The sequence below is a fragment of the Pyrus communis genome, chromosome 11 (assembly GCF_041283825.1).
Source record: "Pyrus communis isolate YQ-2024b chromosome 11, ASM4128382v1, whole genome shotgun sequence".
NCBI lineage: Eukaryota > Viridiplantae > Streptophyta > Magnoliopsida > Rosales > Rosaceae > Pyrus > Pyrus communis.
In genome coordinates this window covers 4,560,459-4,587,158 of record NC_142575.1, presented here as the reverse complement: position 1 = coordinate 4,587,158, position 26,700 = coordinate 4,560,459, and the positions used below count along the sequence as shown (strand labels likewise).

The 26,700-nt window shown below is 45.0% G+C and overlaps 2 protein-coding genes and 1 pseudogene across 2 annotated transcripts; 2 read left to right on the top strand and 1 right to left on the bottom strand.

Moving 5' to 3' along the window:
* Positions 1-7: 7 nt before the first annotated feature.
* On the bottom strand, positions 8-9,201 carry LOC148692717 (receptor-like protein kinase FERONIA; annotated as a pseudogene).
* Positions 9,202-10,088: 887 nt separating this feature from the next.
* On the top strand, positions 10,089-16,907 carry LOC148692716 (uncharacterized). Its single transcript, XM_088679584.1, has 3 exons — positions 10,089-10,271; positions 10,621-11,111; positions 16,748-16,907. The coding sequence occupies exons 1-3, from the start codon at positions 10,182-10,184 to the stop codon at positions 16,905-16,907; spliced, it is 741 nt and encodes a 246-aa protein (XP_088535710.1). The 5' UTR covers positions 10,089-10,181.
* A 7,290-nt stretch (positions 16,908-24,197) lies between these two features.
* On the top strand, positions 24,198-25,726 carry LOC137743270 (mitogen-activated protein kinase kinase kinase 18). Its single transcript, XM_068483138.2, has one exon. The coding sequence runs from the start codon at positions 24,338-24,340 to the stop codon at positions 25,718-25,720; it is 1,383 nt and encodes a 460-aa protein (XP_068339239.2). The 5' UTR covers positions 24,198-24,337; the 3' UTR covers positions 25,721-25,726.
* Positions 25,727-26,700: the final 974 nt, after the last annotated feature.

Genomic DNA, 26,700 nt, shown 5'->3' with positions numbered 1-26,700 from the left:
TTGCTCATCATCTTTCATCCGTATTGTTGATCTCAAAGAAGATTGTCATAGATATACATTGTTCGGAATATTTGTCATCACCGCAGTCATTGACAAAGGCAACCCCATTGCCGCCCTGACTTCCAATGCTCTTTTGATGAAGCTGCAATGTCAACTCAAGCCCCCTCACAACATATTCATCGATGATCGTTCGATTCCTTTATCATGTAAGCAACTTATAGCAATGTCAACGAACTTTGTTCAAGCACTCGACTTCAATCTTCCCTTTCACATTTGGGTCAATGATTTGATCTAGTGTCCCGTTTCCATGACAACTCTTGGCCCACTCAGCTAGGCTGATTTCCCTAGCCTCTACCTTATGCATCAGAGATGGCCTCGCACACAATACCTCCCACAAAACCACCCCAAATGAGTACACATCAGACTTCTCAGTCAGCTGTTGACGTCTGTAGTACTCCGGGTCTAAATACTCGAAGCTACCTTTCACCACCATGCTGATGTGCATTTTGGACGTGTTGGTCGTGCCCATTTTTGACAACCCGAAATCCGATACCTTGGCCACCATTTTTCCAATAAAATGTTTATGCTCTTCACATCGCGATGAATAATGGAGCCCTTGGCACCGCTATGAAGGTAATGTAACCCTCGCACTGCGCCAATACAAATTTGAAGCCGTTGTTTCCAGGGAAGAGGTTTAGAGTTACCGGTGCGATACAGATGGTCACTGAGAGTGCCACATGCCATGTAATCGTAAACCAAGACCATCTCGCCTTTATCAGCACAGCAACCAATGAGTGAAACCAAATGGCGGTAGCGGAGTTGGGAGAGCAGCTCGATCTCCATCTTGAACTTACGGGCCTCCTGTGATGACTCGGGTCTCAGCCGTTTGATAGCAACAAAAGTGGCACTATCGTCAATGTATCCTTTGTACACATTGCCAAACCTGCCAACACCAATAATGAAAGTATCATTGAAGTTTTGGATGCCGGCTTTAATCTCAGCCAACGAAAAATAACGACACAGATAAGGCAGTAAAGGTGACTCGAGGATCTTTGTTGACTTTGTCTTCCCATGGTTGGAGCCAAAGGACTTGACTTTTTGTCATCGTCGGAAAATTAAAAATCGTAGGAGGTCAGACATAACAAGTATGCCGAAAACTACACCAATGACGAGGAACAGAGTGATGTAGGCCAAAACTGCAGATGTAGTAATAGTTGCCTGCAGAGGTGAGAGCAATGTTTACTGAGACAGCTCTGAGAGCTGAGCCAATGGGTTTTGCTGCACTGCATGAATTGAATGATGCCTTCAATACTCGGATAATGTCGTGTGCGCCGATGCTGAATATGAAAACTAGTATACATAGTTATTGAAAATATGAAAATGTCGAGAAAAAAATGGTTATACAACATAAGGTTGAATATACTTCACATTAAGGTTTAGGAGAGAATTTTAAAATGTCATATGAATTTATACATTTTTATCAATTTGTTATATGTATTAAAATTTTAAGCGATTTGTCATTTCAACTTTTTGAAATCTTAAACCAAGTCGTTGCCCTCCCTATATATGTGGTATTCACTTATATTAAAAAAATGCACAAAACAAATGTGTTTTGTTTTGTATGTCTGAAATGCTAGATACTTCATGTGTTGTTGTCCAGTGTAAATTGATTACCAACTAATTTAACTCTTGAAAATTCAATAGATTTGACACTTTTGAAAATATCACGATTTTAACACTGTCATGTCTCTTTGTTCAAAAAAAAAAATAATAATAATAACATAATAATTTCTCATGTCCTAGATTCTCATGCGCATTTTTCACAGGAATTGCAAAGATCCTGAGTTGGGTATGTTGTAAATTCGAACCCAATTGAAGAAATGGCTTAGGCAAATTTTCCAACTTCTTGGCTTTTTGGTGAATTCAGAATATCAAGCATACTGGGTTCGTGTGCTGATTTGGCTTCAGCAAGGTCCGGAGAGCAGATCCAAGGATATGCATGTTCAAAATTCACAAATATGAATGTATGCAGAAATTCACTATAGGCAAATATAATTTGATGTATGATGTTTACTAATTTTTTTTCTATTATTATACATTTGTTTGGTATAAATATGGGAACCCAAACGGAATCGCATGCTTGTACGCATTAAGAAAATCCCGAAACAGTTCGTCGGAATTAATTTTGACATGCGCAGATTTGAAATAGCCCACCTTGCCGAAAGAACCACCTTGACGGTACAAGGATGGAGGATATTCGTCACTCTTGCGATCAAAGGAAGACATCTCAAAATCTCTGCAAAAAGTATGAGGAAAAATATTTAGAAGGCAGCACACGATAAGAGAATAAAAAAATAAATAAAAAAGGACCGCAAGCCTGGCACCCCCGTGCCAGGCCTCACGGCCCTCATGCTCTCTTTCGCGCCCAACACTCCACGGCCCAAGCTGTTTCAGCCCAGCATAGGGGGAAGCCCGCGCCTCCTTCCCCTCTCTCTTCCTTGCGCGCCAAGTTAATGAGGCTCAAAGCCTCTCGGCCCTCCCTCTTTTGCATGCAGGTTGACCCAACGCGGGGGGAGGCCCATGTCTCTTCTCCCCTTTCCGCTCGCGCGCTAGACGCCCCAAGAAGCAAGGCTGAGTTATGCGAACCAGGCCACCAAAGACCGAGAGCCGGCCCAAGCCGAACTCTCGCTCTCTCTCGCCTCTCTGCTGACAGGCCCCTGCCCAGCAGCCTACAAGGTCCGGCCTGTGCCAACCTTTTAGCACCACAGTGACGCCGACACCTCGACCAAGCCGAGCCGACCCTCTTGCCGCACTACCTGCCACACCATTTACACCTTTTTGGCACCCACCGAGCTAATTTTTTAAGTTCCAAGATTTCCAAAAAATTCAAGAAAAAGAAAATTTAAATTTTTCTTACCTTGGTGCGGCGTAGAGAAGAAGAAGAACAACGAGAAACGACTCTTTGCAAGGACAAGAAAAGAAGAACACTAGGGGAGGGGGAATAAAAATTTCCTCTGGCTTCTCTTCCTTGTTGGAATAATGATTGTTCTCCAAATTTATTTAATCCCCTGCTTAAGGTAGAATTAAATAGGTATTGGGGGCAATTTTTTTTTTTCCTAGAAGAAGTCTGTATCCAAATCAAGAAAGAATATCAAGTTCAAATTGGGAAACAATTCTACAAGCCTAAGCAGCTTGGGATTCCTACACCTACTATCTTTTTTTTGCATGCAGCAAAGTAAGTGTGGGGGCATTTGTGGAACCTAAAATAATCCCAAAAAATCTAGAGGCAATACATGGACTTTTATTCAAGAAAGACAAGATTGACCTCAATAAATGGGCAGGCTTCTCAGATACTCACATCTCTAGAGGTCTCAACAGCTGACTATGACTGCCCACAGCTTACCTGCCCTTGGCAAGGAATTAAAGATAAGGATTAATTACCCAAATTCTATCTTTAATACATTCCCAATTGAAGATTGACTCCAATCAAGTAAGTCATCCTAATTTAAATCAATTAGGGATAATTACACCATTATCTCAAGATATTATTTCCTATTTAATATCTTGGGAATATTTAGAGAATATCTCTCCATTAAACACTATGGCCGGCCCTATCTCTATAAATACCCCATATTTCTATCAAATTTTGAGAGCTTTGGCTAATCCTTAAAAAAAGCCCTAAACACTTTACTCTCTCAGAGAAACTAGCTTAGGCATCAGAGATCTGTTGACCTAACCCCCCCCCCCAACCCCTCCCCCCAAAAAAAAAAAAAAAAAAAAAATCTTGTGGGCGCATGAGGCTTAGGTCTTTGATCAAAGGTGTTGATTGTGTTTGCAGGTGCATTTTTGTCAATAGTGAAGACGGCAGAAATGTGCATCAACAATGTTAATGTTAAATTGAAATGTACCCCATACAAACTATCCTTTAAAAGGAAAACGTACCACTAAATTATATTTTTCTAATGTACCATGGTACGTGAAAAAAAAATGAAAAATGGGTCGATAGTTTGTGCTAAAGCAAAAAGCTTACCCTCTGGTACAGATACTCAGATAAAGAGGAGTACGGATACTCACATAGATGATTATCCTTTTGATATCACTTATTAATTCTTATTATCTCCACTAAAAATCAGAGACACACGTTTCTTACTTTTTCGTTTCTCTTACCAATTCATCAAAACAGAGATACAATTTATTTTTCAAATTAAAATGTAACAATTTCAAATTGAAATGTATCCATTTCAACTTGAAACGTACCATTCAAACTTGCAACATACTAATATATCAGCTTGAAATCTACCAATGGTAAATTGAAATGTACCCAATACAAACTATCATTTAAAAGGAAAAGGTACCACTAAATTCTATTTTTCAAATGTACCATGATACGTGAAAAAAATGAAAAATGGGTAGATGGTGTGCTAAAGCAAAAAGCTTACCCTTTGGTACAGATACTCAGATAAAGAGGAGTACGGACACTCACATAGATGATTACAGGCCTTGGGCCATTTTGAGTGCAGGCCTCCAAAACCCTGTGCGCAGCCCAACTGCGGCAACCCAAATCAGACCATTTTTCCGAGGAATGGCAAAATCGTAAATAATCCAAAATTAGGCCCTCAACTTTAGAGTATAGTAATGCTAATCTTCATTTCTTTTTTCAAGTTACTTTTATAAAATTCTTTTACTATTTTGAAATTCCAATAACCCCGAAGTGGGACTCATTGTTGCACACATAGTGTATTACGTTTGAAAAATGTTATTTGTGCCGCAATTATTCATAATTTGTCTAATAAGTGTGGACCCTCCTATGTATTATATTCATAGGCAAAATTGTGGTTTCCTAAATAAGACCGGTTAGGATCATGATTCTTTTCTATATATGTCTTTTCAAAACGTACGTGTAAATAATGGCTTCATTGAGCCTATATCTGTCTTTTTGAAGAAGAAATTAGACCCACCTTTATTAAAGCGGCAGTCTTCAAGGTGATCAGTAAAAGAGGTCCAAAACAGTCGTTACATTTCCTCATGTTATGAGTCGTGTATAAATATTAATAAGGAAATTAGCTATAATACAAGGATTTCAAACACAAAGTGTTGAAATAGAAAGAAAGATGGGAAAGACATGAACGACAGAGTGTTAAAAGAGTAAAATGTCTAAAGTACCTTTACATAGATAAATATTGATATAACGTAAATACTATATATATAGTATTGACATACAATGTAAATATTGTTGATACGATATCTATAATGTGTGTAAACATCTATATGTTCATAATGTTGTTGATATGCTAATAGATATTATCAATGTGTTGGATACCTCATTATTTTAAACTCACCCCATCTACGATGTTGCTATCACCACAACCTAAAATTTGCTCACTAAAGGAGGATCCACAAAGGAACAACAAACACAGATCGATTTAAAATTGAACTTAGAACGAGTTGGAATCAACTCCGATTCGGTAAAAACTGCAAGCTACTATATAGTTCATTAAATAAAAATCATAAAATTGAACAAAAATGTAGATAATCAAATACCTAAACAAATGAACCACGAGCTGGTGGACTAGTGATAAATGACGGATTACGAGACTTCCTTACAACTAAAAATTGGAGGTCTCGAGTTCGAAATCCGATGCTGATGTGGAAGCCAGACTTGTGACCAGGAGGCGGCTAAAATGCCTCTGTGAGTCTTTATGGCCCCCGAAATGGGTGAATAACCATGATTTACCACCAGTTGCCCCCCTCTTTTTTTAGGGGGAAAAAAAAAAAAGCTAAACAAATGTAGGGTACCCTTTCCTAGAAAAAGCCCAGTTTGGCTTCCCCTTGGACTTTTCAGTACCAATCACGGTGTACCAAACATCATACCTAATTTATCAATCAAATTCCACTAGAAAATCCTAATTACATGCATTGTATATGTCTCTAATGCAGCCGGATCATGTCATGTACTTACTAGTTACTTCGTATCTAGAAAGGAAAAAGATGCATGAACTGTTAAGTAAATGCACGAACTCTCAAGTACTCACGTAATTAAGGCTTAATTATACTTTGACGAGGTCTGAACTATAATTCGTGCTTCACTTAGTCAATTGAAACTGATTCGCTTTGGTTTCTTGATCTACATGCGGATCATTCATTGGTTCATACTTTACATGTTGGGCAATGAAGAACTACCATTGTTGTATGTGTCACATCATCAGTTCTAACGGAAAATGTTTATGGTTATTAGAAGAAAAATGTTCCATATTGTGTATGTGTTGACCCTAATAATTACAAGACCTACGTGGCGCGCAGGCCGAGCAACTAGTAAGCTAACTACGTCCTTCGGTTGAATGCGGGGCGTGCCAACTCGTCGGCCGAGCTCGGCCGAGGAGTACAATTTGTTGATGTCGCTTGGAGCGCGTCGTTGACTTCTGTATCTTGCGATTGCGACCGAGGAAGGAACGCTCTCAGTCTCTGAGTTCTACAGCCTGAAGACAAGGCTGCCAATTCTGCGGAGTTCAATAATCGTCGGAGCCCGATTCGGTCACCGTGATTATATTCGTGAGAGTATAAGCACGTCGAATCGAGACCAAGGTGTATGGGCACAGGTACTCGAACGTGATGTATGTCTTGATGGTAAACGTAGTTCGGCCGTCGGAATGCCGAACCCTGAAACCTACTTGCGAGTATCCAATCATAAAACCACTCGGCGTCCTGTACGCCGAGCAATGCGATTCGTAACACCTAACTATACCGAGAAAGCTTAGCAAGGTGACCTCTGCCAACAAAGGTTCGAAAACCTTTCTCGACCGAGACTTGGATAGATAATCGGTCGACCTCGACGCAGTGCTGTTTATCCAAACTGAAGGTGCTTCTCGGTCGGCTGATTCTGCGGCAGCAGTGCTGTTTATCCAAACTGAAGGTGCTCGCCGGGCGCTTCCACAGTGCTGTTTATCCAAACTGAAGGTGTGTCGGCAGGAAAAGAAAAGGAAAAAAAACTAAAGGTGTTTGAGAGGTTTTGCGCAGGGCAATTGTATGCTGATTCTGAAGATCCTTTTCTGTTGCATGATTTCTTGTATTTATAGTCCCCCATTCCTTGAATCTGACTCCGATTTGGATCGGGAGTCCTTTTCCCAATTCGCCTCTTCCTCGAACAATCCTACTCCTACTGGGATTCTGAATTTTCCTTCTTTTCGGGACTTCATTCCTTGCTGGTCGAGAATCCTAATTGCATCAGGATTTCCTCGACCTTTCTATTTATCCGGATTACCTCTGATGGGATTTGGCCGACCCTGCCAGCTGGCCCGGGCCTTATTATTCGGCCCATAGTATTTATCATCTCCTTGGGCCGAGCACATCCTGCTGCTCGGCCCAGCAATAATATTTCGGGCCCAAACATTGCCCCCTCGCTTCTGAGGTCGCCGACTGTTAGCTCTTGGTCGGGCCTCGACCTTGAAGAAGCGAAAACGTTTATTGCTTTTTTGAACTTAATGACCGTTATTCCTGCGCATTTATGAAGCATGATTGCACTTTTCTTGCTGCCCCCAAAGCGTGGCCACGTGTCGATTCTCCGCCGCTCTTAAAACTTTCAATCGTGGGCCTCGAAACCGTGCGCTAACTGAAACGTCTCATCCTTATTAATGCCTTAAAACTGGCGTCGCACGCAATCGTGCGTCCTGGATTTTCGACTCCTCGATCCCCTCTTCGCAGTTTCCCAAAATATCCGAAATGATTGAGCCTTTCCAGGTTAAATTTCCCCCCAATTTGAACCAGTGCCTTTTGAATCCCAGACGTTTGATATTCATCCTGAAAGGCCTATAAATACCCATATTTCTGCCATTTGCCTTTTACGCTTTCAGAAATTCTAAAATCTCAAATTCCTCATCTTTGTTCGTTCAAATCAAACCTTCCAGTTCTTCTGCAATACCTTCTTTTTCCAGAAACATCACTTCTCCACAAATGGCCTCCTTCATTTCAAAGTTCTCTGATGAGATCAACAAGTGCAAGGATTTCGTCGACCGGAGCGCCGTCAAGACGCTACGATTTGAAGAAGACATGGCCACGACCCACCAAATTCTGGGTCCCCTTTTCAGAGACACAGTGCCGTCGTCTGTCACTAACCTGCTCAAGGAACAGTGCCTAACACCCCTGCTGCAGGGGTTCGACTGGTCGAAATGGACTCTGGCGCGGCCTCAGGGAGCCTGGCCGTCGACTACTGCGGCTTGGGCTGCCTGGGTCGACCGGATGAGCACATTCTTCTCCAAGGAATGGAAGGCTTTGGGTATTTATGATGCCATCATCCTGTCGACCATGGAGGTCGCCATGGATAAGGAGCTGCTTATGGCGGCCCTGAGTCTATGGTGTTCGGCCACCAACACCATGATCCTGCCTTTCGGCCCACTCGGCCCCACAATCCTTGACGTCTCGGCCATCCTTGGGACTTCCCCGACCGGCCTTCCTATTGACGCTGCCCTTTCCGGATACCCTTCTCCTCTCGACCTGAAGGCACTATTCGACGAAAGGGCCGTCGAGACGCTAAGCCGGGACGACCGGGAGCCCTCAAGGGAAGAAGTTCAGAAGCTGCACAAGAATTTCTTCAACTATAACACGCTCATTCTTCACTTCGCCGGCCGAGGCGAAGAAGGTCTTAGGAAGGGAGAGCACGAGGCCTTCCTCTTCTACTGGTACAACAAATTCATCTGTTGTACCAGGTCAAATAAATGCCTGGTGGAGAATATGCCGGTGGCCCAGGCACTGGCTAATGGTCGCTTGCTGGCGCTCAGTCCAGCCATCCTCGCCAACCTCTACCGCTGCCTGGCCGAGGCGACCATTGGCAAGATCGACCCGCACCAGAACGGACCCCTCTGGGTGTTCCAACTCTGGTTGCAGGTCTACTTCTCCACCCTTCGACCGGAGGTTCCTGCCTTCCAGCGAACGGCCGCCCTCGGCCTTCAACTGGCCTCTCGACCAGCGCCACCTCACCGGGCAGCCGAGGTTTTCAAACACTTCCTCAGCCTCGACGTCCTCTCCGATGACGAGTTCTTGGTGTGTCGGCGCCAGGAGTACCCATCCTCGCTTAGACTCCCTACGGCAGCATGGGCCGAATCTGAGGATGCGGGCATCCGCCAGCGCTGGGTGTCGTTTGTCTTGGCTCGCGACCTTCCTCTTGGTTGCGATGCTCGCCGAGCCAGCTGGGAGGTTTATCACCCTCATTTTCTCGCCCGGCAGCTCGGCTATCTTCAAGGATGTCCAGTCCCCCTGCTCGCCTCTCGGTCGCTCCTAAGTCGGGGACGTCTTACTGGTTCCTCTGAAAGGGAATGCAAGACGTCAGACCAGGAGTTCCAGGAGAAGTGCAAGAAATTTCGGCTTCGGCCGACGGTTCCTGAGTCTTTGGGAACTGACACCTTCGGGGATTGGTGGGAGGAATATACCGGAGACTTCTTCGGCGCCCCGGCCGAAGATCTGGTAAAGAAAATCTTCGGCGATCGGCCCAGATCAGCATCCTCGACTCACCCTAAGGAGTCGGCCCAAGGTAGTATTTCCGTTTCTTTCCTCCTTTTGTTTTATTTCTCGTCCCTGTTATTAATTACTTTGCTCCAGGGGGTCGTGGGTCGAAGGCGGTCGAAGTAGTCGCTGCGGTGCCAAAGGCGAAGAAGCTAGTGCCCAAGAAGGCAATCCTTGTCACCGAGCGATCGGTGCCTTCCAAGCGCCCCCACCGAGAGGCCGAGCCTGCGGAGGAGACCCCTCGCCCTTCTAAACGTGTCAAGAAATTGGCGAAGAAGGGCGACCGGGAAATTCATGTCGTTCCCAGTGATACTACTGGGACGCCTGCTCCCGCCGGCTCTCCATCTGTGCCGGCAGCCGCGGCCTCCCCAACCTCGAATCCTCCAGCCGTTTCCCCGGCAGATCCAAACGCCGCACCCGCTCTAGCTTCGGAGTCGGTCGCGGCACCTGAGGCACCCTTGTCTCCACCGGTCGTTTTGGAGGTATAATTCTGTTTTCACTTGCTTCCTTAGGTTTCTGATCGTAATGCTAACTGTTCTCTTTTTGTTCAGGATGTCGAGAGCGAGAGTGACGAAGTCCTGCTGCAACGCCGCCGTCGACCAGTCAACTCTCCTCCCGTCCATCCTCCTCCTGTAGTCGAGGTGACCGCTCGACCACGTCCTACTGCGGCGGAACGTGGCAAGAGACCCATGGTCGATCCTGAGGCCACGGCTGAGTCACCGATCCACCCGCAGGACGAAGACCCTCCCATTCCTCCACAGGAAGTCTCTTCGGCCTTTGTAAGTATTGTTTCTTTTGTGTTTTGAGTTTTTTGTGACATTGTTTTTGAAACGATATTAAATGTCAGGTGCCTGAACATTCATTTCACCGGCAATTTTACGCGCCGAGGGGCGTTGTCTATATTTCCTGGCCGCCGTCGTGGCCATCAAATGTAGATAAACTCCATCGGCCGCGTGAATTGCGTAGCGGTCTAAGGCACTGGGCTCGGCCATTAAGCTCCCTGGGTTCGAGCAATGACCCAGAGGGCATGGCCGAAGTCTCCTCTCAGCAGGTCTAAAACAATCCCCTTTTTCTTTATGCACCATATCACGCCTTACTTTCCCTCACATTTTCCTTTTATGCGCACAGCCATCGTGGGAAGTGGAACTTGACGCTCTGCTTCAAAGCACGACCGGGGAGGTCGGCTCCTCTGCAGCTCCGGCCGAATCGGCAGAAGACACGCCCGCCGAAGTCTTCGTGAAGCTGCACGAAGTCCTATCTCTGACTGCTTCCCAAGCTCTCCGGAGCAAGGGCCTTGACTCTGTTGGGGAGTGTCTTAATGACCTTGCCAGCGGTGGTCACCTGAGCCCGGAGGGCATCTCTTTCCTGACCGACCTCCTGGAGCGGACTCAGCAACACTTTCTTATCTTTGAGCGTGCCCTACAGGCCGAGGACGATTTGAAGGTGGCCAAGGTTGCGCATGAGGCTGGCCGAGTAGAGATGGAGGCTTTCAAAGCAAAGAAAGCAAAGCTGACCGAGTTTGATCTCCAGATCTCTGACCTCCAGCGTCAGATTTCTGAGCTTCAACGTCAAAGGTCGGCTGCTGCTTCCGAGCTTGAGAAGGATTTCGAGGCTAACAAGTCTCGGCTGACGGCCTTCGCTGCCGGCGCACGGCGTATCCAGCAACTGCAGTGCAACAAGAAAACGCGGCAGGCTGAGATAATTTTGAGCGAGGCGAAGTGGCTGGAGCTGAAAGCTGCCCTTGAGACTTACCTCCCCTCGACCCCTTAGGAGTTCATCATTGTATTTGTACTTGTAATGATTTTCTGTTATCAATACAATGGTCGTTTTGCTATACAATGGTCGTCTTGCTCTCAATACAATGGTCTTACTCTTGCATTTCCCATGTAATTGGATAGTACTTCTTTAAAAACTTTCCATTAATCGGTAATTTGTGAACTGAACCCGTCCGATCTCTTAGATGATATGCCCCCTTGCCGAGGACTTTGTGAACGATGAATGGCCCTTCCCAATTTGGCGACCACTTGCCAAATCTGGGGTCTTTTATTCCAACAGGCAACACAGTTTGCCAAACCAGTTCTCCCTCGCCGAACGTTTTTTGTCTTACACGCTGATTATATGCTCGCTCGGCAATTTTCTTTTGTGCTATCAACAAGTTACCCGCGTCGATTCGACTTTCTTCCAAGTCTTCTAACTCTTGTCGCATCGCTTGACTATATTCAATACTGCACAAATCATTCTGCTCAATTACTCGCAACGAGCTTATACTCAATTCGACTGGTAACATAGCGTCGTGTCCATAAGTCAACGCGTAGGGAGTGGTTCCAGTAGCCGACCGGGGTGAAGTTCGGTATGCCCATAATGCTTCATTTAACTTCAAATGCCACAACCCTGGTTTCTCTTTTACCATTTTTTCAAGGATGCCGATCAACACTTTATTGCTTGCCTCGGCCTGCCCGTTTGCCTGTGGGTAATACAGCGTAGATTGCTCCAGTCGGATATTCAAACTTGCCGCGTATTCCCTAAACCTATCGGCCGTAAATATAGTGCCATTATCAGTTATGATCGTTTCTGGCACGCCGAATCTGGTCACAATATTCTCTTCTACGAAGTTGCATACTTCTTTAGCAGTTAATTCGGCGTATGACCTTGCCTCGACCCACTTGGTGAAATAGTCAGTTGCTACCATTATCCACGCGTGTTTCGCTGCCCCTGATGATGGCGTGATTTTGCCAATTACGTCCATTGCCCAACCCCTGAACGGCCAAGGTTTAGTGACCGAGTGTAGTAATTCGGCCGGGGCTCTCTGTACAGGTCCATGAATTTGGCATGGGACGCATCTCCGTGCATATTCGATACAATCTTTTAATATATTGGGCCAGAAATAACCGTGTCGTCGGAGCAACCAACGCATCTTTCGTCCGGACTGATGTGCCCCACAAATTCCTTCATGTACCTCGGCCATTACTTGGGTGGCCTCTTGTGGGCCGAGGCACAATAGTAGTAACCCGTCCTCGCCCTTGCGGTATAACTCATTTTGGTACGACACGTAATTCGTGGCGTGGACCTTCGTTCTTCGGTCATGTTTCCCATTGGGGTTATCGAGGTATCGTAACATCGTCCTTCTCCAATCATCTGGTTCTACTTCGACAGCACATATTTCCACGGGATCTCCTCGTTCTAGTAAGGATGGGAGAGACATTACCCTTGTGCGTATTACGTGTGCGCGCTGGAGAGTTTGCCGATTAATCAAGGCTGGGTATGAGCGCAGACTTGTGACTGCAATTCGGCCTAGCTTGCCCCCCTTGAGTTGTGCTCCGGAGGCGATCTGGGCGAGTTCGTCGGCGTCTGTGTTGTGGATGCGTGAAATGTGTTCAAATGTGATCCGTTCGAACGACTCGGCCAGGTAGGTGGCGACCATGTGATAGGGCGCTAAAGTACAACTCATGCAACGAAACAGGCCGTTTATCTGGTTAATCACCAGTTCGGAATCACCGAGGACGAGAACGCGGGAGGCCCGTAGATCGTGTAAAACGTGGAGGCCGATAATGAGGGCTTCATATTCGGCCTGATTATTGGTGCAGCTGAAATCCAACTTGAGGGAAAAATACCATCGGCAGTGGTCAGGCGATTGAATTGCAATTCCCACACCCGCCGAGGTCGAAGTGCTGGAACCATCAAAATGCATAGTCCAATGACTATCGCGCGTGGTGATGAAACCGATATCGACGTTGTCTCCCTCAGAACCATAAGGAGAAGGGTGTTGGGCCAAGAAATCGGCGAGAGCTTGCCCCTTGACGGCCTTTTGGGGTACATACTGAAGACTGAACTCGGATAACGCGAGCGTCCATTTCCCGATTCGGCCTTTGACAATAGGCCGAGTGAGCATGTATCGAATTACGTCTGTTTGGGCGATGACCTGCGTTACTGATGGGAGCATGTAATGCCGAAGCTTGGACGCAGCAAAAAACAAAGCTAAGCACAGTTTTTCGACAGGGGAGTAATTGAGCTCTGGTGAATTCAGATTTCGGCTAAGATAAAAGATCGCTTGTTCACGCCCTCCATTGTTGTCTTGAGCGAGGAGACAACCAATGGATTCAGTAGCTGCCGAAATGTATAATTTCAAGGGTTTGTTGCGACATGGTGGAACGAGCACGGGTGGGGTTGAAAGAGCCACCTTGATTTGTGTAAATGCCATTTGATGTTCTTCGCGCCATTCAAATTTGTCGGTATCCTTAAGTTTCAAGAGCGTAGAGAATGCCTTCATCTTACCCGCCGAATTGGCGATGAAGCGACGGAGGAAATTTATCTGCCCGAGTAACGACTGGAGCTGCTTCTTTGTCGTTGGTGGTGGGGCGCTAATGATGGCGCGAGCTTTATTTTCGTCGACTTCGATACCGCGGTGGTGCACTAAAAATCCTAGGAAATTACCGGCCGAAACACCGAAAGCACACTTGGCCGGGTTCATCTTGAGCTTGTTCTTGCGCATGCGAAGGAACGATTGCCTCAGGTCGTCCAGATGTGTTTGACGACGTTTGGATTTCACGACCACATCATCGATATAAACTTCGACGATTGTACCGATTAAGTCGTGGAAGATCATATTCATGGCTCGTTGGTATGTGGCGCCGGCATTCTTGAGGCCGAAAGGCATGACGACCCATTCATAAGTACCAAGTGCCCCCGGGCATCGGAAAGCCGTCTTGTGGACGTCAGCTTCGGCGATGAAAATCTGGTTATAACCCGCATGACCGTCCATAAAAGAGAGCAGTTCATGATTAGCTGCGGCATCAATTAATAAATCTGAAATCGGCATTGTATACTCGTCCTTGGGAGTAGCCAGATTTAGATTACGGAAATCGATGCAAATGCGAAGGGCACCGCTTTTCTTTAACACGGGGACGATATTGGCCAACCATTCGACATACCGTGCGGTCCTAATAAATCCGGCTTTCAGAAGCCGAACTAATTCTTCCTTAATGCCGAGCTGTACTTCGTTCGAAAATCGTCGAGGAGGCTGTCGAAAAGGTTTACACCCCTCCTTGATGCGTAGCTCATGCTCTACAAGGTTTCGGTCGAGGCCGGGCATTTCATGATAGCTCCACGCAAAGCAATCTTTAAATTCGTGGAGTAACTTCCGTAGTTCGACCTTCATGGACGGTGGGAGTAACGCGCTAATAAACAATGTTCGAGGATCCTCGGCCGTGCCTACGTTAACTTCCTCCAACGGGTCCTTGACTTGAGGCCGATGGTCTTCGAGTTCGGCCGGCGCAGCCTGAACTTTATCGAAAGAAAGAACGGGGCCGTTATCTGCTTCGGCCAGAAATTCGATTAAATTGACGCCCGAGTGCGGTTGCTTGGTAATGGCGTACCAATGGGCCAGCAGACGTTCCATTGTAGATGAAACCGCGGCCTGACGCCTTTCTTGCGTGGTGTGCTCAATCATCGGCGTTGGTGACTAGATCTGCCAAGCCAAGTCTCGCCGAATCCTGTTGGACAGTCTCGGCGCCGACCTCAATTACTTTCTGTACCGAAATTCTCGTCGGCCGCCCATCCTCGTTAAGGCCTTGGAGGGTGATGTAGCCGACGTGATCATCGTAATAGCGAGCCTGAATCATGTTGGTTTCAAATGGCTGGTTATCGGCTGGGTGGACCACGACCGATTTGCCATCCCAAAAGATGAGGACTTGGTAGAGTGATGACGGAATGCAACTGGTTTGGTGGATCCAGTCGCGACCAAGTAATGCGTTATAATCGGTCTTGGAATCAATGACAAAGAAAGCTGTCATATGTTGACGACCGGCAATGCTAACTTCCAACGGAAGTACGCCTTTGGTCTGAGACTTGTCACCGACGAAGCTGCTCATAGTAATCCCTGACGGAATGAGTTCACTATCAGAACGGCGTAAAGCCTTCATGACGGAGATTGGCATAATGTTGACTGTGGCGCCGCAGTCGACGAACACCTTAGAAATGGGGAATCCTTCGATATGAGCCGTGACATACAACGGCTTCAGGTGTTGGAGATTAACCGAAGGGGAGCGGGGAAATAGCTCGGCCAAAGCTGCCGTAAGGTTGTCCCCGCTTCGGTTTTCTCTATCGTCGTCGTTTGCGACGAAGTCTACTTGCGTTGCTTCCTCGGTAACTACGTCCCCGTCCAAGAAATTCGACTGGTGGGTACCTGGCTGGAATTCGGCTGGTAGGACGTGGACCATACTGATCTCCATATGTTCGAGGACCGAGGGACCCATTGGCTCGTGGTCATCGTCGTCTGCAGAACTAGCCTCAGTAGTAGTTGGCGGAACATCCTGAATTAAACTTTTGAGTTCCTCGGTAAGAGCCGGTATCTGAGAAGTAGGAACCAAATCGAATGTGGGTGGGCGATTTCCTTCGACAATGTTGACTGCCGAAGATTCATGTTGATCCTTGGTTACACGGGCTCGTTCTTCATAGGCAATACGGGCGTTCCTCGTGTCTAGATACGTATCCAACCGTGCTATCCGTTGTTCCTCGTCGGCCGTGAGGCCGAAAAGCGATACAGCCGAGAAAACTTCGAAATGATAACGTAAATGCTGGAGGTCTTCAAGCGAGAAGGGTAATTCGGCGGTGTCGATATCTGTATAAGGATCGACCTCAAAACCCAGGACCCGAGCCTCCCGTATATGTTGAAACCGAGCTTTAATGGCTGGATCAGAAGTTTTCTGGATAATTTGCTCGGCATCGGGACAAGTCAGCGCTAAGTCGAGGGCTTCCTGACATGCCTTGGGGAGTCCGTACAAATCATTTGCGGAGTATTTCTTATGAAATTCTCGCATGTATTCCATGGATGCACCGAGGAATGGAGGGTGTAAGTTGCGCCGTATTTTGATAAACGGCTCGCGCGGTGGTAACGGAGACAGTTTCCTTTCGGCCTCTTGTGTAAAGTACTCTAGACGAGCTCTCGTTTCCCCAGGCCGGAGAAGGATCTTAATACGTTTCTCAGCCTCCTCAATGGTGGTTTCGAAATTAGCATCCGCTACTTTCTTGCCTTCGGCTAACTCGGTCATGATAGTCGGGGTTGGCCGTTCGCTACTATCTTCCACGGCCTTTTTTGGTTGCCATTTGTTGGCCGGGCTGGCCTGCGCTTCTCGTCGCCGAGCCATGCAATCTATCCGTTGACGACGACGTTTTTGGGATTTGGACAGCGCCGTATACAAACCTGTCGGAGAATTGTAACTGTACCAGCGTTGATCTGATGTCCTTGGTGGTTTGAAAGTTTTGCGATCAACTGGCGAGCCCGAACTGTTGGCATTGCGCGAATAATAATCCTCATTGTAGAAGGGTGCGGCGAAGTCAAGACGCCGCCTGACCGAGGTCTGTTCTTTCGGCTTTACTTGTGGGCCGAGTCGGTCGAACACTTGACGTCGTGGACCTAATCCCTTTGATGACGCCGTAGGGGCCGTTGGTGGGGTTGAAGATTTCTTCCCAGGTTCAACTGTTGTTTTACAATGGTCACATAAAACCTTCGATCCACAAGTTTCGTCGGAATTTGACCTCGTCATCGGCTCATCGGCGGGTCGCACCGATTGTTCCGTTGGTGGTGCATTTGAAAATATATCAAGCTTTAGTCTTGTTTGACCATTCCTTTTACGGATATGCTGCACCGGGACATATTCGGCCTTCCCTTTGTTTCTGGGAAGGTGAGCATCCACCATACCAATCGTTGTGGAAGGGAAAGGATTAACATCGACCGCCATCTTTTCCGGAAATTTCAACTTTCCTTTTTCGATCCAACTTTGAATTGTGTCCCGGAACACAACACAATTATTGGTTGCATGCTTATTAGAATTATGATATTTGCAGTATATCTTTCCTTTTAATTCATCGGCCTTAGGGATAGTATGTCCCGGCCGAAGCTTGATGATTTTTGCTGCCAATAATTGATCGAAAATTGCATCAGCCTTGGTGATATCAAAAGTGTATACTTTTGATGACTTACTCGTTTCCTCGGTGGCCAAACGGGTTTTGGCGTCTTTGGTATTTACTTGCGCCAAGGCCTTGCAAACATAGGGTTTGTCTATTATTATCTCGGCCGCATCCACACTAACATACTGAGGGTCTTCACTTTCGGCCGATGCATAGCTCACCGTGGGGTTCTTATACAACGTCCCCCGGGATGGTGACTTGGATATCTTTTCTTCTCGGAGCAGATACTCATATTGTTCGACGTGTTGAGCAAGTTCGTACATATCTCGAATATTTGCCCCCAGAAACTTCTTTTTGTACTCCACGTCTAATCCGTTAAGGGCGATCCTGACGAACTCCACCTCCGGGAGTGGTACTCGGCACCAATTCCTGGCCGACTTAAACCTTGTTAGGTATTCCATTGGAGATTCGTCAGATGCTTGAGCCATCCTGGCCAACGACGATACGGACATCTCCATCCCTGGCCGATAAAATTGTTCATGGAACTTTTCGACCAACTCTTCCCAACTTTGCACGGAGTTGGGTGGAAGATTAATGTACCAGGCGAAAGCTGAGCCTGTCAGTGAAAAGTTAAACAACCGTAGTTTGTAGAAATCGCTATTGACGTCCCCACACTGCGCTGTGAACCGAGCCACATGTTCTAGTGAGGATAAAGATGATTCTCCGGCGAAGAGGCTGAAATCGGGGATCTTAAATCCTCGTGGGTATTCAAACCTTTCTACATAAGCTGGGTATGGATGGATAAATTTTGGAAACTTCGGCCCTTTCTTCAGGGCCGAGTCAATCATTCTCTGGACTTCGGTGATGTTTACGGAAGCGGCTTCTTCTCCCTGGCTTGGTCCCTCGGCTCTATTTCCTGGTCCTCTTCTTTCCAAGAGGACTGGTTGTGGCCGAGCGGACCCTCTCTCGGCTGGGATGGGCAAATTCGTCGGGAGCTGCCGAGGCTGGCCGACCTGGCCATCTTCGAAGGCTTTACTAACCAGTAGTTCAAGCATTCTGGTCTGTGTATCGCTGTTACTACGTATTGCGTCTAGCAAATCATTCATCTTCTGACCAATCGACTGCTCGACCTGACGATATTGTTCATCTAGTCGTCTCCGAAGGAATGTCCTAGTTGGTGGATCGGAACCTTCCCCACCATCGTCATCACAATCTTCCACAATCCCTTCCATGAACATCCCAGCTGTTTGATTCGGGACTGCGGGGTTGTAAGGTTGCCCGCCGAGACAGACCTCATTCTCTCGGCGTGTTACACTTGTGGCCTCGGGCGGCGCAATTATGATCGGATTTTTTGTAGAGTGCAAATCCTGCCCAAGGCCTTGCACTGGCAAGTCAGTCGTTGACTTTCCCATGGTTGTTTTCTGCTTCGTAGACCGTGTCTCAATGGTCATGAACTCCGAAGGTTTAGCACAAATGGTCCCACTGGGCGTGCCAAAATGTTGACCCTAATAATTACAAGACCTACGTGGCGCGCAGGCCGAGCAACTAGTAAGCTAACTACGTCCTTCGGTTGAATGCGGGGCGTGCCAACTCGTCGGCCGAGCTCGGCCGAGGAGTACAATTTGTTGATGTCGCTTGGAGCGCGTCGTTGACTTCTGTATCTTGCGATTGCGACCGAGGAAGGAACGCTCTCGGTCTCTGAGTTCTACAGCCTGAAGACAAGGCTGCCAATTCTGCGGAGTTCAATAATCGTCGGAGCCCGATTCGGTCACCGTGATTATATTCGTGAGAGTATAAGCACGTCGAATCGAGACCAAGGTGTATGGGCACAGGTACTCGAACGTGATGTATGTCTTGATGGTAAACGTAGTTCGGCCGTCGGAATGCCGAACCCTGAAACCTACTTGCGAGTATCCAATCATAAAACCACTCGGCGTCCTGTACGCCGAGCAATGCGATTCGTAACACCTAACTATGCCGAGAAAGCTTAGCAAGGTGACCTCTGCCAACAAAGGTTCGAAAACCTTTCTCGACCGAGACTTGGATAGATAATCGGTCGACCTCGACGCAGTGCTGTTTATCCAAACTGAAGGTGCTTCTCGGTCGGCTGATTCTGCGGCAGCAGTGCTGTTTATCCAAACTGAAGGTGCTCGCCGGGCGCTTCCACAGTGCTGTTTATCCAAACTGAAGGTGTGTCGGCAGGAAAAGAAAAGGAAAAAAAACTAAAGGTGTTTGAGAGGTTTTGCGCAGGGCAATTGTATGCTGATTCTGAAGATCCTTTTCTGTTGCATGATTTCTTGTATTTATAGTCCCCCATTCCTTGAATCTGACTCCGATTTGGATCGGGAGTCCTTTTCCCAATTCGCCTCTTCCTCGAACAATCCTACTCCTACTGGGATTCTGAATTTTCCTTCTTTTCGGGACTTCATTCCTTGCTGGTCGAGAATCCTAATTGCATCAGGATTTCCTCGACCTTTCTATTTATCCGGATTACCTCTGATGGGATTTGGCCGACCCTGCCAGCTGGCCCGGGCCTTATTATTCGGCCCATAGTATTTATCATCTCCTTGGGCCGAGCACATCCTGCTGCTCGGCCCAGCAATAATATTTCGGGCCCAAACAGTATGTCAAAGGATGTGACGGTTAATGATTCGATTTTTTTCTTTAAAAATTTAAGAATGAGTCTAATCATCAACTGTCACATCATGTGATTTACAAAATATGATTTAAATAGATGCTCTATCTAGGATCACCATTAACATAATGTCACTTTTGGGACCAGATAAACTGAGTCAATTGAGTTTCAAACGACATACACGAAACGAGATGTAGTTAAGGGGCATATGTATAATTAAGCCTATACTTGAGTTCATGTCTTTAAAACGTTAATTTGGATCTTAGAGGGATGTTGTGACACATGACCAATTACCCAAACAGCACTCAGTTTTCATTTGATTGTGTAAGATATTATGTTCATTCACGCAAATATAAAGACGATATTTTTATGATATATTCTGTATTAAATTGTAAATTATTGTGAATGGATTGACGATCCGTCATAAAGCATCTTTCTAAATATCCTATCATCTGTCAAAATCAAAACTTGGGGTTTGTGGGGATTGTGATTCTGTTGGCAATTGGTAGGGTTCATTAACACAATGCTTGCATGCATGAACCTCATTAGCTATGAAATGACAAAGAAGAGGAAGTATTGTGAGTTGTGAGGACTGCATGCCAGCCGCAAAAGATGGAATCGTCTTTGGGTTCATGCATGTTCCATTGTCTTTGACTTGAAAGACATTGGTCCGAACCATCGGAACAAACTTGAACTTAAACTAAACCTTGCATGTATCAGATTATCAACCACTTCAAAAACAATTGAAAAAACAAACACAACGTTTTTGTTAATTATAATTATATACAACTAATCATAGGCTATAAACAATGCAACACTTCCAGCTACTATAACTAGATTGTATAATCTTAAAGTCGAAAATTGGCATTATGGTGGTTAATCATCGGCTTCAAACAAATATGCAACACTTCCAAATACCATACCAATTGGTTTTATGGTGAAACATCAACTTCCGTCATGGTATAAGAGCAAGTTGTACCATCTACGAAGCCTAACGGCTACATGTGCTATGTGTCACCTCAGTTGTGTTGTACGCGTGTTTCGCTTGAAAATTCGAAACATGTGAGAGGCTGTGTTGAGATGAATCCGACATATAAAAGGAAGGACTTTACATGAGCTTTTAAGTAATTATGTTAGGCTACTCCCCATGGTCAATTGATTTATGGTGGATCCTAAACTTGCTTCACTATTTTAGAGGTGTGTCTCCTTGTGAACCATGTTGTAATTAATGAATTTTTATTATACACATGTTACGATCAAAACCATTCATTCTCTGTTAGCTATCAGATCATGTATTCAAAAATGATAAATCAGATCAAAGATTGTTTGGCGATATATGTATTAAGTCAATGTACGGTCTATCATGATAATTTTAATTAATTGTTATCATAATCATCGATTTTTTCGACACATAATAACAATCAATGGCCAAGCAAAAGGAAACACTTTGGAGAAATGATTCTTGGGTCCGTGTATGGTTTTGGTTGGACACTTTGGAGAGATGTTACACATGAGCTGCTGCCCATATATCATTAAGCAAAAAGGGACACGTTTTTCTTTCCCTTTAAGGCAATCTCCCAAAAATTGAAGTTTCATCGACGAACCTTTACATCCTTACTCCCTTTTTGGCCTTGCCTTTCTACACCTACTTCTCCTATGCTTAAAAGCTTGCACCAACTTTTACATTGAACCAAACTTTGGAACACGTGGCTGGAAACCCATGAACCTCATTGTAAGAGGAAATAGATTTTTTGATGTATTAGAGATACGGTCCAAAAAATCACATATAATAAGATTTTTTGATGTATTAGAGATACGGTCCAAAAAACCACATATAATAGTACAATTGATTAAAAATTTAATTTAGTGTATGACATTTAATATTTCAAGCTGTGTTTCTAACACTCTAAAAAGTTTCTCGTAAAAAGAATAACTTAATCATATAGCTTTAACATGTCACATGTGACACCAAAAAAGATTGCTCACGAAACTTCTTGCTACTTGCTCGGTTACTTCTTGATTAACTAAAGTTTATCAAAAGAACCCAACTCCGTATGAGATTTCTTCTGGTTTTGAAGCTTCCCCATATTTGTCAATCACCAAATTTATACTGTTGTCTACTATTTTGGCCCTTATCCTTCTACTATGAAACAAAAAGGGCGAATCTTGTATACAGTCCGGAATATATATCACTGTGAATAGTTAAGATTTCTTTTGATTCGATAAAAGCAATGTTGATTAAACATACCGTGTTGTAAAATCTCAACTACAAATAAATCTTAAAAACATAAACGTTTAATCAACTGAATTACAAACCATCTGCTAAATTGTTGTTCATTTTTAATTTTGACGTAGTTTGTCCCAAATGATGGTGCCAACAAGTTAGAAAGATAGAAAGATGAGGAAAGTGCCAAAAGCCACAGAATGTGTTTCATCATTTCATGTTATGGGTTCCCTTCCCCTCGTCCTTTTCCACAGGATTCGATTTGATATGGATAGCTGGCTGGTGGCTGCCCTCTTTATGCCAATTTGTCATTCCCCACATTATTTTAATCCAAAGTATTTTCCATGAACCGTGATAACGACACGTCATCACCAGACTCCTCCCTCACTTTCTTTCTCGCTGCCACCCGCAAGCATCCCTTCTTTGAACGAGGATCGTCTCTGGATATTTTTCGGGAAATTCTAGAGATTTTTAAATTATGTTCGTTTATCGTATATCGTGCAGTTAATTTTTATCAAATATTATTTATATTTAATTTTAAATAAAAATATTTAAAATAATTTTTAACCATACGATGTACGATAAACATATATAATTTGAGGGTTCTCGAGATCTCACAGAGAAAATCCGGAAATGATCCTCATTCCTCTTCTTTGTTGCCGACCAAGTTATCTCGCGCCGTCGTGGACCAACGATTTCCCACCACGTCACCGTAAAAACAGTTGTGCCTCTTCTGAAGTTGTCCGTGTCTCCGTGATGCGTTGAGCGCCCACCCGCTCCCAATACGTTTGGCGACCAATTTTCCACCTCTCTAACGTTCACAAAATAACAAAAAAAAGAAAGGAACTATTTGTTTAATTGTCATCCTGTGCAACACGTCCGCATCAATGTCCATGCAGCCTCGGCAGTTATAAGTATTATTGGATAAATACTCAATGGAGCTGCAACAGCAAGACCATGGGAATATAGTTTTAAGTCAACGAATCAAAGGGTCCGGATTTTGTTGCCCACCTAACCACAATGCCTTCCGCCACCCCATCACCCCCCACTCTATTTTTCCTTTTTCTTTTTTCGTTAGGAAAACAAAACACAAAAAGAACAGTAAGTTGGCGGCGAGGCCCGGTAGTTACGGAATTCAGTTCCAATCGGTTTCATTTTTTATCAAAATCAAAAATCGAACTAAAGTTATTATAAAGTTCGGTTCAATTTATTTTTTTAAATTTTTTTCAATTCAATTCGCATTCAATTCAATTTTGATTCGGTTCGGTTTGGAGTTCAGACAATGACGAACCGAGTGTGACCTCATCATCTCATCATTAGCTAGGCCAAAACTTAAAACTTTTAAATAGACCGATCACCAATTTCAACCACAAAAAAGACTTTTTCCTGGCACATGGTGAAGAAATATCATTTAAGGTGTGTCTATTGCTTTCATCTGTGTGCTTCATGTACCATTTTTAAACGTAAGTCCAACGAAAATTCACAAATTTTTAACTTTGGTTACCGACATTAGTCCAAGATCAAAATTCACCACATGAATTGGCTTCGAGGCATCCACATACGACGTATGCAATTGGAGATTAAACACTTGGCCCGAGATCAAAACAGACACAAATTCGGTTATTTGGATAAGGATAAACCTCCCCAATCCTAGTACGTTCCCCCACCCCACTATCCATACTCTACGTGAACACAAACCAAGAGGCAAAGATGCCTCACTGACGTCATCGCACACCCCTTGGTCACAAGAGATTTTTGGATAGGACTGGTACATAGGATGGTACACCACGTATTATTATACAAATAGTGAGATATGTGTGTTAAAAAATTAATAACTTAAAAAATAAAATTTCACACCACTCATATAAAAACACATGATGTACCTCTCGTATTCCGATCATAAGGAAAACTTTCTCCTTAGTCACCCTCACAGAAAAAATTCTCCTTTTATCTTTTCCCACAAATTAAAAATTAAAAGATTAAAAAGCTACGAACGTTCGTTTGGATCTCCCGCACATATAAATACCCAGTTGGACCCAAATCGAAAGACACAAGAAAAACACAAAAAAAAAAATTCCGACATGGGGAAAATGAACTCAAACTCTCAACATTCTCACGACACGGTTTCTTGGGTACGAGGAAAATGCATAGGAAGAGGGTCGTTCGGCACCGTCAGCATCGGGGTCAGCAAACCGGACGGTCGTGTCTTCGCCGTCAAATCCGTCGATCAAGCCGCGCGTCTTCCCGGCCAGCTAGAGGCGCTGGAGAACGAAATTCGAATTCTCCGGTCGCTATCCTCTCCGAACGTCGTCAGTTACCTCTGCGACGACGTGTCGTGCGAACCGGGGAGCGGTTCCGCGACGTCGTTTCGGAACCTCCACTTGGAGTACTTGCCAGGTGGCACGGCAGTAGATGCTGAAGTGGACGAAACGACGCTGCGGTCGCGCGTTTGGTGCGTCGTTGCGGCGCTGAGGGACGTTCACTCGAAGGGCATTGTTCACTGCGACGTCAAGGGTAAAAATGTCCTGGTGGGCCCCGCGATTAACCAAGCCAAGCTCGCCGATTTCGGTTCTGCGATTATCTTGTCGGAGGACACGTGTACGGCCAGGATCACACCACGAGGAAGTCCGCTTTGGATGGCACCGGAGGTGATTAACGGGAAATATCAGGGACCGGAGTCCGACGTATGGTCGTTAGGCTGCACGGTTATCGAGATGGTGACCGGAAAGCCTGCGTGGGAGGATCGCGGGTTGGAGACGCTGGCTCGGATCGGGGTTTCGGACGGGTTGCCCCGATTCCCGAGCCGGTTATCGGAAACTGGTCGCGACTTTCTCGACAAGTGTCTGAGGAGGGACCCGAAGGAGCGGTGGAGCTGCGATCAGTTGCTGCAGCATCCATTTTTGGCTTCCCTCTCTCCAAATGCGGTCGCCGCCGACTCGTCACCTCGCTGCGTTCTCGACTGGCCTAACTCCGAGTTCGGTGATCAAAACGAGGACGTTGAGGATGACGAGGACGATGAGGAGTACGAGGTTTCTGCCATGAATAGAATAGGTAAATTGGCGACGATGGGAGGGGCAAACTGGGAATCGGATGGATGGACGGTGGTGAGGAATTATTCAGGTGGCGGGAGCTCTTGCGAGGAAGAAGGGACAAGCGGCGGGGAAAATTCGGATTGTGGAGGGGTAGAGTTGGAAATTGAGAGCTTTAGTGGCGGTGGTTTAGTGGAGCGGGGTGTTAATTACTGTGGGTGGTGCGCGGTTGACGCCAGCGGTTCGAAAAGGGAATATATGGCGGTGGAAAGGGTAGAAATTAGAGCAAGGGATTGTCAAAGCTTGTCTAATTTGTGTAGAAGCAGATTATTATTATTTTTATATTATTTGGGGATATTCCTTAATAAATTACGAATCCTATTTATTTGTTATATTCTTTATATTTCATTATCCTGGCATGGAGCATGTTGTTAAATTTTATTTTTTGGTTTGGGTCATAATCTTTTTTATTAGTGTAGCACTACTTCACGAGCGTACTACGTCTAAGTAGTCTCTAAACCACCGGGCAATATTGACTTATTTCTAAATATTTTTGCTCAATACGTATTTGTACTTTAAAAATAACCTGGCAAATAAGTCGTATTTATCATGTTCGTATCATTTTCATGATATATTTATTATTTTAATGGGTTGTGACATGCAAATCCGTTATCTTAACAGGTGATCCGATAATAACTTAACTCATTAATCGATTGACTGAAATTTATTATTCTCGTATATTTTCATGTCAGGTTAAGAATCGTGCTGAAATTACGAGGCCTACTCTAAGAGATCATCATATTGTATACCTTTTGTTTTTTTGTGGACTAGTGTGAGAGCAATTGGGATGAGTTGAGTTTGCAAGTGGTTCAAAATTGGTTGCAAACCGGAGCAAGGTTACGCTATCAGATGCTGATAAGGACGGGATTTTGCTAAAATATCGTAAACAACAGATGGAAGCAGGCCTGAGGATGAAGAAGCAAGTGGGAAAATGAGCAGACGATGCACTGCAATTTACAAACAAACGACTTGATTTTTCAAAACAGTTGGACAAGGACTATAACTGCTTGTTGACGTATGAGATAGTTCACTTGGCCATGAAAGTTCCCATGATTGTGTATTGACTCAATGGAATTATGTGGCTAGAAACAAGTGCAAGAAAAGATAAAAATGATGCGTCTAAATCATTTCTCCAATCTAATAATGGGTTGCAAACACTATAATGTCACAGTTTGGATAACGCTACTTTTTTTTTTTGGGAAACGGTTAACACTACACTTTGAAGTCAAACACCAAAGTTTAAATGAATTATTGTTTCGTGTGCATGTTCTCTTGGCGATACTGGGATTAAAGCTAGGAATTTTGAGTGCAAAGAATTAACTAATTAAACGACAAACATTTAGAGTTCATTTGGA